The 16,180-nt window shown below is 46.3% G+C and overlaps 2 protein-coding genes across 2 annotated transcripts in view; one reads left to right on the forward strand and one right to left on the reverse strand.

Moving 5' to 3' along the window:
- usf3 (upstream transcription factor family member 3) overlaps positions 1-10,583 on the forward strand; it is a 12,083-nt gene extending 1,500 nt beyond the window's left edge. Inside the window, exons 5-7 of the mRNA XM_014002231.1 lie at positions 58-154; positions 1,708-6,338; positions 8,378-10,583. Coding sequence (XP_013857685.1) covers positions 58-154; positions 1,708-6,338; positions 8,378-10,177 — 6,528 coding nt within the window. The 3' untranslated portion in view covers positions 10,178-10,583. The remainder of the gene's footprint in view (positions 1-57; positions 155-1,707; positions 6,339-8,377) is intronic.
- A 78-nt stretch (positions 10,584-10,661) lies between these two features.
- Positions 10,662-16,180, reverse strand: part of boc (BOC cell adhesion associated, oncogene regulated) — a gene marked incomplete at its 5' end in the record, with an annotated part of 28,887 nt that continues 23,368 nt past the window's right edge. Inside the window, 8 exon segments of the mRNA XM_014002232.1 lie at positions 10,662-11,623; positions 11,811-11,959; positions 12,673-12,761; positions 12,848-13,059; positions 13,133-13,318; positions 14,183-14,405; positions 14,481-14,656; positions 14,964-15,173. Of these exon segments, the coding sequence (XP_013857686.1) occupies positions 11,460-11,623; positions 11,811-11,959; positions 12,673-12,761; positions 12,848-13,059; positions 13,133-13,318; positions 14,183-14,405; positions 14,481-14,656; positions 14,964-15,173 (1,409 nt within the window). The 3' untranslated portion in view covers positions 10,662-11,459.

The following is a 16,180-nucleotide window of genomic DNA, read 5'->3' on the forward strand; positions in this document are numbered from 1 at the left end:
TTATTATTCAGCACTAACCTGAAAGGATTTTATGTAACATTTTTCTTTCATTTCTAGAGTAAAAACATGATATTGGATCAAGCTTTTCGGTACATCACTGAACTAAAGAAACAGAATGATGCTATGCTTTTGGATGGAGGAGATAAAGTCCAAGGTAAAGTTAGATATTGTTCAGATTAAATATTAGTTTAGTTACTTACAGTGGGRATATTAATGAAAGAAATTTATTTTTAATTAATTTATGTCCTTTTTGTTCAGGGTTATGACAGCTTTTAGGTTCATAATTAAGTCTAATCCTCACCTCCCTGTTTTTGTAGCCTTTATCAGTTGATAATGTTGATTAATGTGGACAAAGATTTTAACAGAACTGTAATGGAAGTTTCACACATGGGTTACGAGGGGTGGCATATTCTTGGCTTAAAAGTTATTTGGAAAACAGGCCACAGTGTGTGGAAATGAATAATACTGTGTCACAGTTTAGAATATGTGGAGTACCCCAGGGGTCTGTGATTGGACCAAAATTATTTTTACTTTATATTAATGATATCTGTAATGTTACTAATTTATTAAAATTTATTATTTTTGCAGATTACATTAATATGTATTGTTCTGGAAAAACTTTAAAGGACCTATTACCTATTATTGAAATGGAATTAGAAAATCTTAAAACTTGGTTTGATATCAACAAATTATCATTTTAATATAAAAATTAATAAATTCATGGTGTTTGGAAATCAAAAAGACACTACTAGAGATATGATATTAAAAACATGTGATGCTGAAATTGAACAAGTGTCGGAAATAAAATTTTTAGGGATTATTATTCATTATAAATTAACATGGAGACAACATATTAAATATATAAAGGAAATTATAGCAAAAACAATAGCTATTCTGTATAAGACTAGAAATGTATTAAATTATAAGGCTTTGCATATAATTTACTCTTCACTTATACTTCCATACGTATATATCTTATTGTGTGGAAGTGTGGGCTTCCACATACAAAACAACAATGATATACTGTAGTACTTTTACAAAAACGAGCCATACGTGTTATTAGTAAGTCTGGTTACTGTGAACATTTATTACATCTGGTATCATGAAATTCTATGATTTGGTTCATTACAAAATAATGCAAATGATGTTTAGAGCAAAATTAGGTCTGTTGCCTGTTGGGGAGCAAAGATTTTTTTATATTATATGAATCTCTGTATGATCTGCAACATGTTATTAAATTTATAAAACAATAAGCTAAAAAAGAAATAAAAAGGAGGTCTTTTTTGTTGTAGGAATTAAAATATGGAATGATGCAAGCATGGACTTTCGAGAATGTAGTTATGGTTTTTCAAACAAATTATATTTATTTATTTATTTATTTGAGGGTTACAAGTGAAAATAACTACATTGTATTTGTTTTGTTAAGGATTGTTTGTTTTCTTTGTTATTTGTGTTTTTTTGTTTGTTTTTTGTTTTTTTGCAATGATTATGAGGGGTAGTTTCAATGGATGTGTAGGACAGGCATAAATATAAGCCTTGTGCTTTTGCCTGTGTCTTTTCAGTCAAACTGTTCACATTTTTGAACTGTTTTGTAATTTTTTTGATTTGTTGCTGAACAGTTTTGATGACTGAATAAACAACAGTTAATCCCTTATGACCTTATGAAGTCATGTTTCTAATTGAGTCGTCTGTTTCGTCTCTTTGCAGCGGAGGAGATCAGTCGGCTGCGGCGTCAGCTGGACGAACTGAGGAAAGAAAGCGCTCACTACATCGAGCTCCTCAAAGCTCATGACATCAACATCCTAGAGGATCCCACAATCCACTGGAAGGGCAAGCAGCGCTGTGCCAAGGTGGCAAAGGTCACCCCAACTCACCAGCTCCCGAAGGGGATTATCGTGTGTTCCAACAGCAACGTGAAGGGGCCTGCAGGCAAACAGACGAGCCCAGGGCAGCAGCCTTCTGAAGCATTAATCCTGCAGCCACCAGCCGAGGCCAGGTTAAGAGTTAACGGAGCGCTGCTGCAAGTGAAAACACCCTCCTCCGCCCCTGCACTTCTCCCGGGGTCAGCCGCCGCGCCCACACAGTGTACTCCCAGAGTGGTGGAGCAGTGTGTGGTGGAGACGCCGGCGGTGGCCCCGCCTCTGCCACCTTCCGTCTCCTACATCGCCCTGCAGATCCCTGCAGCCACCACATCCCTGCCTCAGCGAGCGCTGACCATCCCTGCAGCAGCGACATCAGCCTCACAGCCTCCCACCGAGAGCGCTGCTCCACCTGCGTCCACCCAAACTGTAACCAAACCCACGTCAGAGGTTTGCTCTCTGGTCACACAGAGCGCTGCTGTCAGGACTGCTTGTTACACGGCCGTCCCGAGCAACCAAGCCCTCCTTAGAGCCGCAGGCAGCACGCAAACTACCTGGACCACGCTGCAGATGGCAGGGAACACCGTGCAGCCGGTCTGTCAGAGTCTGCCCTCCCCAGAGGTCAGCAGCACCACCCAAGCTGTCCAGCAGGTGACCGTGTGCCCACTGGGCGGCAAACCCTCCGTTTGTCCCATCCAGATCCAAATGCAGCCAAGTCACATTCACCCTCTCATAAAACCCACCCATCTACAGCCCGCTGTCCAGAACCAGCCTCAGCCTCCGTGTGCAGTTCTCCCTCAGTCAGCCATAGTCCCACAGCCACATGTGGTGGCTCGGCCCGCCGTCATGTCCCAGCCCCAACCCGCTGTTCTTCAGCCAGCTTCGTTAGTCCCTCACCCCCCAGCAGCCCTCATCCCACAGCCTCAGCCAGCTCTGGTGCCCCAGCTGCCCCTCCTTCAGACCATGCAGGTGCTGCAGGTCAACCCGGCTGCAGCAGCGGCTCCAGGCGTAACGGCTCCTCAGAACACGAACAATCCAAGTCTGGTGATCCTGCAGCAGGCCAGCGCCTGCCCCGCCCAGCCGGTGGCGAGGGAGGAAATGACGAACCCAACGCCTTGTCAGCATATAGTGATCATCCAAGCCCCCAGTCAAGCTGCGTCCGCTCCTCAGAACCCCCCGGTCGGGCTGGTTCCCGCTGCGTCCACTCAGACTCCTGCTACGAGCAGTCCGGTGTCTGCGCCTCCGTTACAAAGTGTCGGGGGGAAGCAGCTGGTGCACATTCTGCCTCGCCCCGTCCAGCCTCACGTCAGCCATCCCCGACAGGTCAGCCAGGCCTCCAGTTCTCCACCAGTTCCTGCCACCCCTCAGACCATCACTGTGAACGGGCAGGTGTTCGCCCTGCAGCCCATGAAGACTTCTGACAAATCCGGCTCCCAGGGTGGCCAGACGACCCTCCAGCTGGTCCAGCCCACCACATCTGAGGAACCAACTACTAACGTGGCCCTCAACAGTTTAGGAGCCCTCAGTAGTTTAAACCAGAGCATATCTCAAGGCCTCCCTCTTTGTAGTCAGAACGGCTGCCAGCCTCTTCCTGCTTCCTTATCAGCAGGACAGCAGCAGCCTCCTGCTCCTGCAGCCACTGTCGTKCTACCTGCCCAGCAGCTGCAGGTCCCCTGCCTGAACCCAGTCACCTCGGGGCCAGTGGTTAACGCCTCTAAGCCCTCAGGGAAGAAGCTTCGCACAGTTTTACACACAAAAAGAGCAGCAGCTAAAAGGACTAAATCTGCCAAGAAGAAGGAGCCAAATCCTGAGGCTGCCGCTGTTCCTGTCCAACCTGCTGCTGCAGAGAGCCAAACGGTGAAAGTTACTTCATCTCAGGTTTTACAGCCGTCACCTGTCGAAGTAACAAATGCTCCCCCAGCATGCTCTGCAGCTGCAGAAACCAGTGAAGCTTTAGGCTGCGCTGCATTGGCTCAGGACACCAAGCAGCTGGTCGTGTGCAGTTCGTCTGGCAGCGCTGCTGTTAGTTCATCACAGGAGGAAAGCTCCGTCAGTGCACCTCAAAGTGAGTCAGTGTTCAGTCAAACTACCGCGAGTAACACAACAGCTGCAGCTACAGTCAGCGAAACATCAGGCAAGCCTTCAAACAGCTCCGCTTCAGCCGCCGAGATTAAACCAACTACAGTTTCTGGTAACGTCTCAGCTCKAACCAAACCCTCAGATGTTAAACTGAACTCTGCTGCTACAACAACTACCACAACAACTACCACAATAACTGCCACAACACAAAGTAAGTCGGTCGTCACTGCTGTCGTTTCTAAACAAAACAAACCTGGGAGCACTTCTGCAGTCGTCACAGAGACTTGGCACACGTCTGGAGATTCTGCTGCGTCTTCCAGCAAGACTACACCCACTGCACCGTCCTCTGTAAGCCAGAGTYCCCCCGCAGCCTCGCAGTGCCTCCCCCAGGAGTCTAAGGTTCCAGACCCACTGGCTTGTAGCAAACCAGAGTCTGAGCCTGCCAAGTTAGCTTCTGTGTCTCCAGCCGTGGTGCTGTCCTCACCCGCAGCGGCGTGCTCCGCCCCCCACAGCACCGCCGCAGCGAGTTCAGAGTTCAGGAAGAAGACCGTCGCTCCGAGAGCTCCGTCGCAGCCGACCGAGGTTCCTCCGTCGCAGTCTCCTTCACGCCAGCCGGAAGTGAAACCGTCGCAGGCGGTGAGCGGCGACGCTCTGGGCGAGAGGAGCTCCACATCAGCAGAGAAAGAGAGCTTCGTAGCTTCTGAAGCTACGAGAAAAGACTTCTCGTTGCCCCAGCCTGTGTACACCAACCTAGACGACCAGGCTTTGGAGAACCCCGTGACGTCCAGCAGGCAGAGCGAGTCGCCCTCCGCTGCGGGGGCYGCGGGTGGTCGAGGGTTTTCTGTGGCTTCAATGCTTCCTCAGGGCCAGAGCGTCGGTGCCTCGTCGAGCTCCTTCGGCACGTTCACATTCACTTCAGAACAGGCCGAGATGCTGGCCTTGGCCATGCTGGAGCAGGACAGTCCTGGGAGGAGGAGCGCAGGCTGCTCTGGGGACAACACGTCTTCAGCCACGTGGGATGCTCCCAAACCCCCACCGGGGTCTACAAGCAAAGACCGGGGCTCAGCTGGGCAGCAAGCTAAATCGACCAAGCCCACGGAGCCGGGAAGAGTCGCACACGTCGAGGGGTCCGTCAGTCGGCCAAACGGAAGCAGACATCCCCCAAATGTTTCCTACTCACAGCCTCCTCCTCCTCAGGCTCAGAGCTCGGCTCAGAGCGGGACGGCAGCCAGCCTCAGCGTGAACAACCTGATCCGGCCCAGCTCCAGCCACCAGCCCTATCCCGCCTCCCCCAGCCTGGCTGCTCAGCAGGGCTCCTCACCTGTGGGCGCCTCGGCTCACATGTCCCAGTCCTCCAACAAGTCCCTGTCACCCTGTTCAGGCGCCGCCCACGTGATCGAGTACACCACCTTAAAGACTTCGTCGATGAGGACTCAGCCTGGAAATGTTGCGGCCGAGCGACAAATGAAGATCATTCCCAAGAGGCAGGCCCAGGAGGAAGTCCTGTTAAACCCAGGGAAACGACCCAAACCTTGCCCTGCCCCGGTGAACCCCGTCAGCCACATGGATGTCAAAGCACCAGAGCACGGTCAGATGATGGTGCCGCTGCTGCCGTCCTCCTCTTCAGCCGTGCTGACGAGGATCAGCTCTGAAAGCGCAGGTCCTCTCTTCTCCACGAACTCCTTCATGAGTCCAGCCGTGCGCCCCGTCGATGGCCACTGCCCTTCTCAGGGCCCCGCAGAGCAGAATCAGTCAGGGGCGCTCCAGGTGCCTCAGGGTCATCCACAGCACATCGGGAGCCAGTCTGGTCAGCATCTGGGCGGGAACCTCTACATGAAGCAGCAGCAAGAGCAGCAAAGACACCACCTGTACCATCTGCAGCACCACCTGACACAGGCGGACGCCGCACAGCGCCACTCGCTGCACCAGAGGGCGCTGCAGCAGCAACAAGAGCAGCAGCACGTCCACAAAAAACGAGGGATCGTCCGAGCCGGCCAGACCGGCTCACCTGCCGGGCTGCAGCAGAAACACCACCTGGAAAAGTCTGGAATTCAGCAGCATCCGCATCAACAGCCTCAGCTTCAACAACAGACCCAGCAGCATCCGCAGCAGTCACACCAACAACCACAGCAGCATCAACAACCCACACAACACCAACCGTCTCATCAACAACAGCACCAACACCAACAGCCTCCTGCACAGGCTCAGCACCAGCAGCAGCAGCAGCAGCAGCAGCAGCAGCAGCTACAGCAGCAGAGTGCCCACTCCAGACACACACAGCATCTGCAGCAGCAGATCCAGCAGCAGCACTTCAGACACCAGGAGAAAACATGTGAAGCCCAGTCAGTGGGATCCAGGGCCCACCACAGCAGCCACATGACCCAGCAGGACCACCTCAAGGTTGGTGATACAGCGACGTACACACAGTTAAAAGAAATAAGACATAAAACACTACTTTTTTTTTCTCTTAACTTTTTTAATGAAAAATGTTTGAAACAACACTAAAACCTGACTATTAAAGTTTATTCTTCTACTTCATGTATCTAGAGCTTAAAGTGTCTGCGACATCAGATTTTTGTAATAAATATGAATGCACTTTTGGAAATATGTAACATATTTATAACATATTACAAAACAAATTTCATGCCGCTCAGATGAACAGTGTTTGAGATATTTGCATGTGAAGCAACAGGAAGTGATGTCAAAGGGGAATGTCTGCAAGTGAACACTTACTAAAATGCCTGACAACACAGTCCGTAGAGAAGAATTTGATGCTTCTTCATAGGGTTGGGCATAATCGTATCGTGTGCAATTAATCGTCAGAAAAACATTAATCGATTATTTTTTTGCACTTGACGATTAATACGATTAATGCCAGCAGGCAGACTGACTGGAGATTTCCCTGTTATGTCCCGTCGGTGCTCCTCTCCGCTTCAAATATGACGAACATTAAAAATAAAGTTCTGTAACTTATTTATCTACCAACACAATTTAAAAATTGATGTATAACCTGAAGTCTGTAATTTTGACACAATTTGCAACAGATTTTTACAAAGAGTAAATCTTTCCCATTAAATTGGTCATGTGACCAGGACATACTGTAAGTGTGTTCAGGGACTCCAGGGGATTAATCGTCAAATTAATCGTTATCAACTAAATACCACAACTAATCATGATTAATTTTTTGCCAACATTGCCCAACCCTACTTCTTCACTCCTTTTTTGAGTCACTATCAGAGATGAAGAGTCAAGAGTTTGAATAATATTGTTTCAATAAACAAAGACCAGAGAGTTTTCTTTCATAGAGTTCCCCTTTGATGTCACTTCCTGTTTCACTTTGGCTGAACCAAGTTCAAAAGAGAAGATGCCAGTTATGTAAAAAAAAAAGTAAAAATTGTGTTTTATGCCAAGTTCCTTACATATACATTACAAACTATAAAATTAAATATAAAAATCATTATTCTGAACTATATTGACTCTGGTAATTGTCCAGATATGCAGTTCTGAAACTCTCAACGTAAACAAAGTACTTTTCTCAACAAATCCAAGGATAATTCCATTCCAGTTATTCCAAATTTTCTCCATCCCAAATGTCCCTTCTGTGGATGTTGCCATTGTTATTAATATAAAAAAATCACAGAGTAAGAAACAAAATCCACATTTTTCACACCTATTTTTGCTTTTTGTCAACAACTTAAAGTTGCAACTAACGATTATTTTAATAATCGATTAATCTGTCGATTATTTTTTCGATTAATCGATTAATCAGATCATACGTTAATTGAATATAAAACATAGAGCTTATTGTGCCAGAATGCAGCTGCTATTGTATAACCATCGTTAGATTTTAGCTATATGCTAACTAAAAATAATTGCTGTGGAAGGYAAGTTCTGCTCTGCAGATATTGCACAGGTTTCTCTTTCATTYTCTTAAAATGATCCCACACTTTTGAGCTCCGGTTGCCATGATACCAGAGCCTGTCTGTATAATGTCTTGTGACGTCCACGGCCTACCCCAGTTACCACTACTGTACATGTGTGTCAAGGACAGAAAGGCAGATGTGGCAGTGGAAGGTGTCAAAGCAGTTTGGAGAGAAAAACAAAGTGAACAAAAAAAAAAAAGAAAAAGATTAATCGATTATTAAATTAGTCATCGATTATTTTAATAATCCATTAGTTGTCGATTAATTGATTAATCGTTGCAGTCCTAAACAACTTCCAYGTTTGTTTACCTACAGAAACAGCAGATGTGACTGAAGATGCATGTAAGGGTTACTTTAGGCAGTAAAGTTAATTTAGTTCAAAAACATTTGAAAAACTTCATAGGGAACCTCACTAAAATGGTTAACTTTGTAAGTTTAACATACAAACATAACGTTAACTTTATGTGTAACTGATAGTTTTGGTTTTACTAATAATTTCTCTTGTCCCCCCCCCAGCCGGGTCAGGACCATAACGCTATGCAGAGGATGATGAGCTCGCGGAGCCTGGAGCAGCAGCTCATCTCTCCTCCCAGTAATCCTGTGTCTCGTTCCTCTGAGCTGGCCTGCGCTCCGTCTCGTCAGGAGCGTCATCGTATTTCTGACTACTCCGCCGAGGCGCTCCTCAGTAAAAGCTCCACGAGCGGCGAGCAGCAGCAGCAGCAGCAGCGCATCCCGCTCCATCTTCAGCCCGGGCGCGGCGGCGGCGGCTCTCAGGATCAACCCGACCTCCGGGGTTACCTGGACACATCGCGAGGGAAGGCCGGCCTTCCTCACAACCCGCAGAACCGCCTCCCACCTGAGCACTCAGGTGACGCTCAGCGCGGGCCGGAGTGTCAGCCCTTCAAGGCCATGGGGGGTGGAGGGGGGACGCATCAGCTCGGCGGGTTCGAGGCTCAGGTCTCACGCGGGAACGACATGGCGCCCAAGTCGGCGGCGCCCTCCCAGAGGGGCCTGCAGGGGCCACAGCAGGGGGGGTTCAGGATGAGCGTTGGACCCGGAGCAGATGGAAGGAACCGCGGGGGCTACAGCGGAGCCCACCCGGGCCCCCAGGGAGTACAAGTCCAGGAAGGCTGTCACCAGACCTTCATGCAGAGCCTCCTGTCCCCCCACCTGCCCGAGCAGAACCACCACCAGCGAGCGGTGCAGTGCTGCCCCCCAGTCAGCATGGAGTACAGCTGCGTGCCCGGGACCACCTCAGGAGACATTCAAGTCAAGACCTCCAGCCCGAGCGTGCCTCAGTCTCAGAAGACCCCGGCCATGCGACTTGCAGAGAGCAACAAGGCCCACATTCCTCAGGTCAGCAGTAACATGCACACAGGCCCCGGGGTTCGAGCAGGTCTGCCCCCCCACCCCCCGACGCCACACAGCGCCTCAGAACCGGGCCGCCCCTCGGCCATCTCCAGACCGCCCGCCGCTGTCAGCCAGCACTCGCGTCACCTTCCTCGAGACGCCCAGCCCACCAAACTGAGACTCAGCGAGCGGCCCCGACCCGGCGCTCTGAGACCGACCAACCCCTTCGAGCCCGAGGGCCACCTGCCTCTGCCCTCAGGGGGAGGGGTGCTGCTGGGCCGCCCGCAGTCCGGAGGGGAGCCCAGACGCAGCACCATCGTACGCTTCATGGGAGACGGGGGCCAGGTCCCCGGTGACAACAACCTGGTGTCTGAGCAGCACCTGACGCAGAACTTTGGTTTCCCCTTCATCTCAGAGGGAGGGATGAACCCTCCCCCCACCCTCAACACCAACTCTACCTTCATCCCTCCGGTCAGCCAGCCCAGCACCTCCAGAACCCCCTCCCTTCTCCCCGTGGAGCCCCAGAACACTTTACCCTCCTTCTACCCGTCGTACTCCCCAGCGGCCCACCCCAGCCTCCCCAGCGACGTCACGCTGCAGTACTTCCCCAACCAGATGTTCCCGAGTCCCGGCACGGACAAGAGCAGCGCGCCGCCGCTCAACAACCGCTTCGGCTCCATCCTGTCGCCGCCTCGCCCCGTGGGCTTCGGTCAGGCCAGTTTCCCCTTGCTCCCGGAGATGCCCCCCATGCCGTCGTCGGGAATCACCCCCCACATCTCCAACTTCAGCCTCACCTCGCTGTTCCCCGAGATCGCCGCCGGCATGCCGGCCGACGGCTCGGCCATGCCCATGTCTCCCCTGCTGTCGCTCTCCAACCCCTCRTCCGCCGACGCCGGCAAGCAGCCGAACCGTCCCGCCCACAACATCAGCCACATCCTGGGCCACGAYGGCAGCTCGGCCGTGTGACTCCCGGGCTTTTCCTGATTTGAAATTTGTAGTTCCTTTTTAAGCGGTGAAGCGTCTAATTTATTGTTTACATGTTCATTGGTTCAGTTCAGAATGATTATGATGTCTAAGTAATTCTAAAAAAAGGAAAAAAAACTTTTTGTTTTGGGAGATAAAGTAACTTGAGTTTTTCATTCAAACTGGTTGTGAGGTAATGTTTAAGTTCAGAACTTGAATTCTTTGTATTTGAATCATAAAGTAACTTTCTGCACAGTTACTAATGTAATTTACTAACTTATCAGGTTGTACTGTACAGAATCTGTTTTTTGAGAGGCTATTTTGTAAATATGAATGTTTCATATGAAGATTGCTAGATTATGTATTTGTAAATACAAAATTGATAAATAAAGTTTATAATGAGACTTTAGTATTTAATTCCATCTGGAGAATTTTTATTTAATGAAACACCCAAACATTATATATATATATAAAAAACGAAGATAAATAGATTTTATAAGGTTTTATTTACATGCAATAGTGCTCCAGCTTGTGCAGCAGGATGGCTGCACCTTTTTATTTTAAAGGAATTGTGGATTCAGGATCTCCTTCATTTAGATCACATAAGTCTTAATACTTCTTGCACGTGAGGAAACGGAGGAATAACACTAACACACCAGTCACAGCACCCTCTACTGGCAGTCATTTGGTAACCAGCACAAGAGTAAACACACAAGTGGCTGCAGTACAAGATCAGCTTATTGATGACAGTTATTTTTTCCAGAATCTCTCCCACTCAGTGATAAAAAAAAAATAAATATCTGTACATTTTATATTTATATATAAAATCTCTTGTACACTACTGAAACAATGATTTATGTTGCATACACTTGTTAATAGTTTAATGATGAGCAATGCATAATATGTTACTGCTACACAAAATGACACATTTCTCTTGAATGTAACAGCACCTCGTAGTGACAGCGTGAGATTGGTGAAAAGAGTTCCTTTTAGTTTCTGTTGTGCATAAAGCTAAGTGTCAAAAACCCCAAAGATGGACGTTTTATGAGTGGAGGGGGAAGTGCTGACAACAGAGGATGAACGTCAAAATTTAAAAACGGGGTGCCTTGACTCCTTTCCATGACATAAAACCATCAGACGTGTGAATAAAAAGTCCTCTTGAATATGAAAACAACCATATATACAGTAAACTCAGACACTTATATACAAAAGCATAAATATATAAATATCTCTGATACAAAAATAAATATTTTCTCTGGTTTTCCTCTGTTCACTCAAGAGTCTCTCATGCGTCTGTAGTGCGGGCCGACCCTTCGTCCTCGAGGGACACTTCATCTGGGAGGATGTCCACTTCCTGGATCGAGTCTCGAGTCGGTTGTGTTGCGGGCGTTGAAGACGACGTGGTGAAAATCTTGTCCTCTAAAGACAGAAGGTAGAGAGGTTCTGGTCCTGGGGAAAAGAAAACACAAAGATGGAGCCGTTAATAACTAATCTAGAACTGAACTCAATTAGATTTAGCATAAAAAAAAGAGAATAGCATCTGTGTTTACGCTGATTTTAGTAGCTATCAAGTCATTTCAGATATCAGATAATTATGTATTTTTTTGCTTTGTCGTTTTAAAGTTAGTACACATACTCTGAGTTACTTCCTGCACTTCGTCTCCGCAGCAGGACCTGGCGTTGCTGCAGACGTCGCGCGAGTCTACGAGCTGACAGGAAGACGGCAGCAGCTGAAGGGTGACGTCGTCGGGAGAGCAGCAGTTCTGTTTGTGATGATCAACGCCACTGAGGACAACAAAAACAAACGTGTGAGCTGAGTGCTCTGCTCTCACACTGAAGAAATCAGGCTGATAGCTTTGAGTAAAGCCTGCTGGTAGTCATTAGACTGTTCACTTCACTGCACCATTTTTTTTATCATCACGTTCATCTTATTTCAAGTGATACTCAACTATTATTAAATGTTTGTTTAAGTTGAACAATTTAAGATTTAACAAGACACGTGTTGGGATAGTTCCCAATGCAGCAGCTTTATTTAGAGCACCGCATGCAGGAGAGGCTACAAGAATAGTTACATCAAGGAGAAAACATTATGTACAATCCACATGGTTTCATTAGCAACTATGAAATTATAGGTATTGATGCATCTAACATAATGAAGGGTGTCGTGAGAGCTGCTGAAACAGAGAAAAAACAAATTATAGAGAGAAAATGTTTTGATGTTTTGTAATAAAATAAATCAGATTATAAATTCTGTGGTTATTTACAAAGGAAAATGGCAGCAGAAGTAATTAACAGTCCATCCTGCAGGAATGTTRTCAGATTTCAGCCAGAATATTCACGCAATGTAAAACTGATGATGTAAGAGTTTATTAAATAACCTTTCAGTTTTGACTTTAGTTACTTTTAAACAGTAAGAATCTACTCAAGCTAGTCAGAATTAACCATTTCTCCAAACTAATTCAGCATTCATCTATAACAGGTAAGATATTAATAGTTACCTGGTGGAGTAGTGGTAGACGGGCAGATGTCCATTTGACATCGTCTGAGGCAGAAGAGTGTCACACTCCATCTCACAGTCCACCTCATCCTGAACGTCACAGATGAGTTTGGATATTTTAGTCAACAAAGACTAAATAAAGCCGTTTAATCAGACAGATTAAAGAGGTGTTTTACCTGCTGCAGTCCTGGCAGACACTCCTTTGGGTGGTGAGCTTTGCCATTCTGCAGGTATTCTCCGTTAGCTGGGTACACGCCGTGTGGAGCCGTCATACGCCCGTCCAGAGGACAGTGTCCAACCAGAGCAAGTCCCTGAAGAGGGACCATCGTGTACTGGCATGAAGACACCGGCGCAGCCACAGCGGGGAAACACAAGTCTGATGTTTGTTCTGTGGGAAAGATAAAAAATAAACGAGTTACGCACAGCTGGAGGTAAAGACGTGAGACCCTGCCAACACTCACTCTGCTTGGCCCAAGCTCTCCACAGGCAGAAGGGGATGAAGGCGACGATGATGAAGACAAAGGCTCCCAGGACGACACCAACTATGAGGTAGGGGAGGTCACCGGGCCGGGGCACGAGCACCCTGTCGTTCACGTTCTCTGAACCTGAGGTCACTGTGGGCACGGTGCCGGGGTAACTGAGACGAGCTGAGGACACAAAGAGCAGACCTGTCAGAATCTCTGAAAGTGTATTTAAAGGATCCACGGTTAGTTGTAACATTAGACTTTATTTGATAAACATTCATTTTAACTGTAAAATAAAGACTGTAAAAATACTGTAGCCTGTTCAGTTTTGTAAATTTTTAAAAATATATTTTTAACACGGATSGAGCCATTTTATTTACACACAAAGCATTCTGGGTAAATGATGATGTGGATAGGTCCTCGGTGTGAGCGAGCTATATCCACCCTGAAGGTTAATCTTGGACAATATCTGATGATCGACTCTTTTAAATGAAACCAGAGAGCGTTGACAGAGAGGAGAAGGTAGAAATGACTCAGCCTGGAACTGAAAATATAGATGGAGGACAACAGAGCTGCTTCATGGAAGAAGAACCTCAGCTTAGCCTGTTAGCTTTAGCGCTAGCGCCGACACTATATATCATTATATGTATTAGCTCGGTGCTAGCGCGACAAACAAGCTAAACTGTTGTCCTCCATCYATATTTTCAGTTMCAGGCTGAGTCATTTCTACCTTCTCCTCTCTGTCAACGCTCTCTGGTTTCATTTAAAAGAGTCGATCAKCAGATATTGTCCAAGATTAACCTTCAGGGTGGATATAGCTCGCTCACACCGAGGACCTATCCACATCATCATTTACCCAGAATGCTTTGTGTAAATAAAATGGCTCCATCCGTGTTAAAATATATTTTTAATCATTTAGTTTAAAAATGATAAAAACTGAACATCCTACAGTATTTTTACAGTTAAAATAAATGTTTATTAAACAAGGTCTAATGTTACAACTAATCATGGATCCCTTTAAAAACACGAGCGGGCACGTGGACTCACGTTTCGTTTCGAGGATCACTACGTTGCCATACTCGCTCTCCCCCTTCTCGTTGAAGCTCTGCATCTTGATGTCGTAGGCCGTTTCCGGTTGGAGGTCCGTGATGGAGTGCCAGTATCTGTCTCCCTCCACCACATCCTTCTTGTAGTCGCTGTCATTGTCGCTGTCTGTCGGCCGGTAGTAGATGTAGAAACCATAGATGGGCGTGTTGTTTACGGGGGTGTACTGTTAAGGGAGAAATAAATCAGGTTATCACAGCTGGACTGAAATAAAACATCTCTCTGACGTAAAGACACTCACCGTCCACTTCAGGATGATGGTGGTCTCGTTGATGGCCTCGTTGTAGGTGATGTAGGGTCCATCGACTGGACGCTCGTGTGTTCTCCCGCCCACCACAGTGTAGGCCTTCGAAGGAGCGCTGGGAGGACTGGAACCGATCACGTTCACAGCTGCCACACGAAACTTATAAGACGTGCCTACGTGTGGAGGAGCAAACATAAATGATCTGTGACTCGGGGCGGCAGATTCAAACTTTAACTTAAAAGCTCAGTAATTAAGTTGTTTTTCTTCTCTGAGCTAATGTTACATTAACTTTAACTGTTCTGATTAATGGCAGTAATCACTGAAAAGACTCTAACAACACTCATTATGGTGATAAATTTACAGATTGTGGGGATGTAATTATGCAGAGCATCATCACAGTAATTATACGGAACAACATCCTTCAGCTCGCCCCCAACTCCAGCAGCTCAGAGTAACCACGGTTAAATTGTATGTTCTGACCTTTCTCCAGGCCCGTGATTTCCACAGACAGTCTTGACGGAGGAATGTTCTCCACCGCAGTCACCCAGTCCTCCCCTGCCCTCTTCACCTTCTTGTACTGCACCCGGAACGACTGGATGGGGAAGCCGCGGTTGCCCCGAGGAATCCACGTCACGTACGCCGATGTCTCGGTGGCCAAGGAGACGGTGGGCTTATCAGGAGCCTCRGGAGCTGCAGAGCAGAGGGGCTGTCAGATAAACCTCAACAACACAGACGTAAAATCAAACAGCAACATTGTGGTTTCAGTAGGAGAAATCCCTTTCAGGACTTACTGCAGGTTCATCCTTCAGAGACGGAAATGCAAGAGAGAGTAAGAAGTGTTAGTTAAAAGTTGAGTGAATCTGAGATCAGAAAATATTAGTGTTGTTAATCACTATTAAAGAAAACTCAGACTAGTTGTAACTTTAAACATTATTTAATTAACAAAGACAGTAAAAATACTGTAGGATGTTTAGTTATTATAAATTAAAAATATATATTTACACACGGGCAGTGCCATTTTATTTACGTCACAAAGCATTCTGGGTAAATGAGAATGAGAAATGTCAGCTTAGCCTGTTAGCTTTCACATTAGCACCCTAGCTAATATGTAAAACTATTACAAATCCCATCTTTATTTTACAGAAAAGAGCCGTAAGAATTATCACCAGAAAACATTACAGTCACCCATCAAACACATTATCAGTTAAAATTATTGAAATTTTATGAATTGGTTGATTGTAATATTTCACAGGTTAGGTATAGGGCTCATAAAAAATATTACTTTTAAATATCCAATTAAATTTTGTTAAGTGTAAGTAATTATAATCTTAAGGGGCTAGAGATGTTTATAAAACCTAAAATTTGAACAAATTTGAAGGATCGATGTACTTCAATTCAAGGAATAAGACTGTGGAATAATCTGGAAAGTGATTATAAAAATGCTGGTTCAATAAATCTGTTTAAGAGAATGATGAAAGTTAGTTTGTTAAAGAGATATGAATTTATATGATGTGTGTTTATAAGGGCTGTTGTTCGAGGAAGAGTTGAAGTTTTTATGTTTTGTTATTCGAAGATTAATATTGTTTGAATTTATTCATTTTATATTTTTTGGGGTGGGAAAAGGGGGCAGATATGAATAAGATTTTTTTTCTTTTTTTCTGCTGCCTTTAATTTTATTTGTATTATTTGTTTTGTTT

Source organism: Austrofundulus limnaeus, unplaced genomic scaffold, assembly GCF_001266775.1.
Source record: "Austrofundulus limnaeus strain Quisiro unplaced genomic scaffold, Austrofundulus_limnaeus-1.0 Scaffold12, whole genome shotgun sequence".
In the NCBI taxonomy this organism is placed as follows: domain Eukaryota; kingdom Metazoa; phylum Chordata; class Actinopteri; order Cyprinodontiformes; family Rivulidae; genus Austrofundulus; species Austrofundulus limnaeus.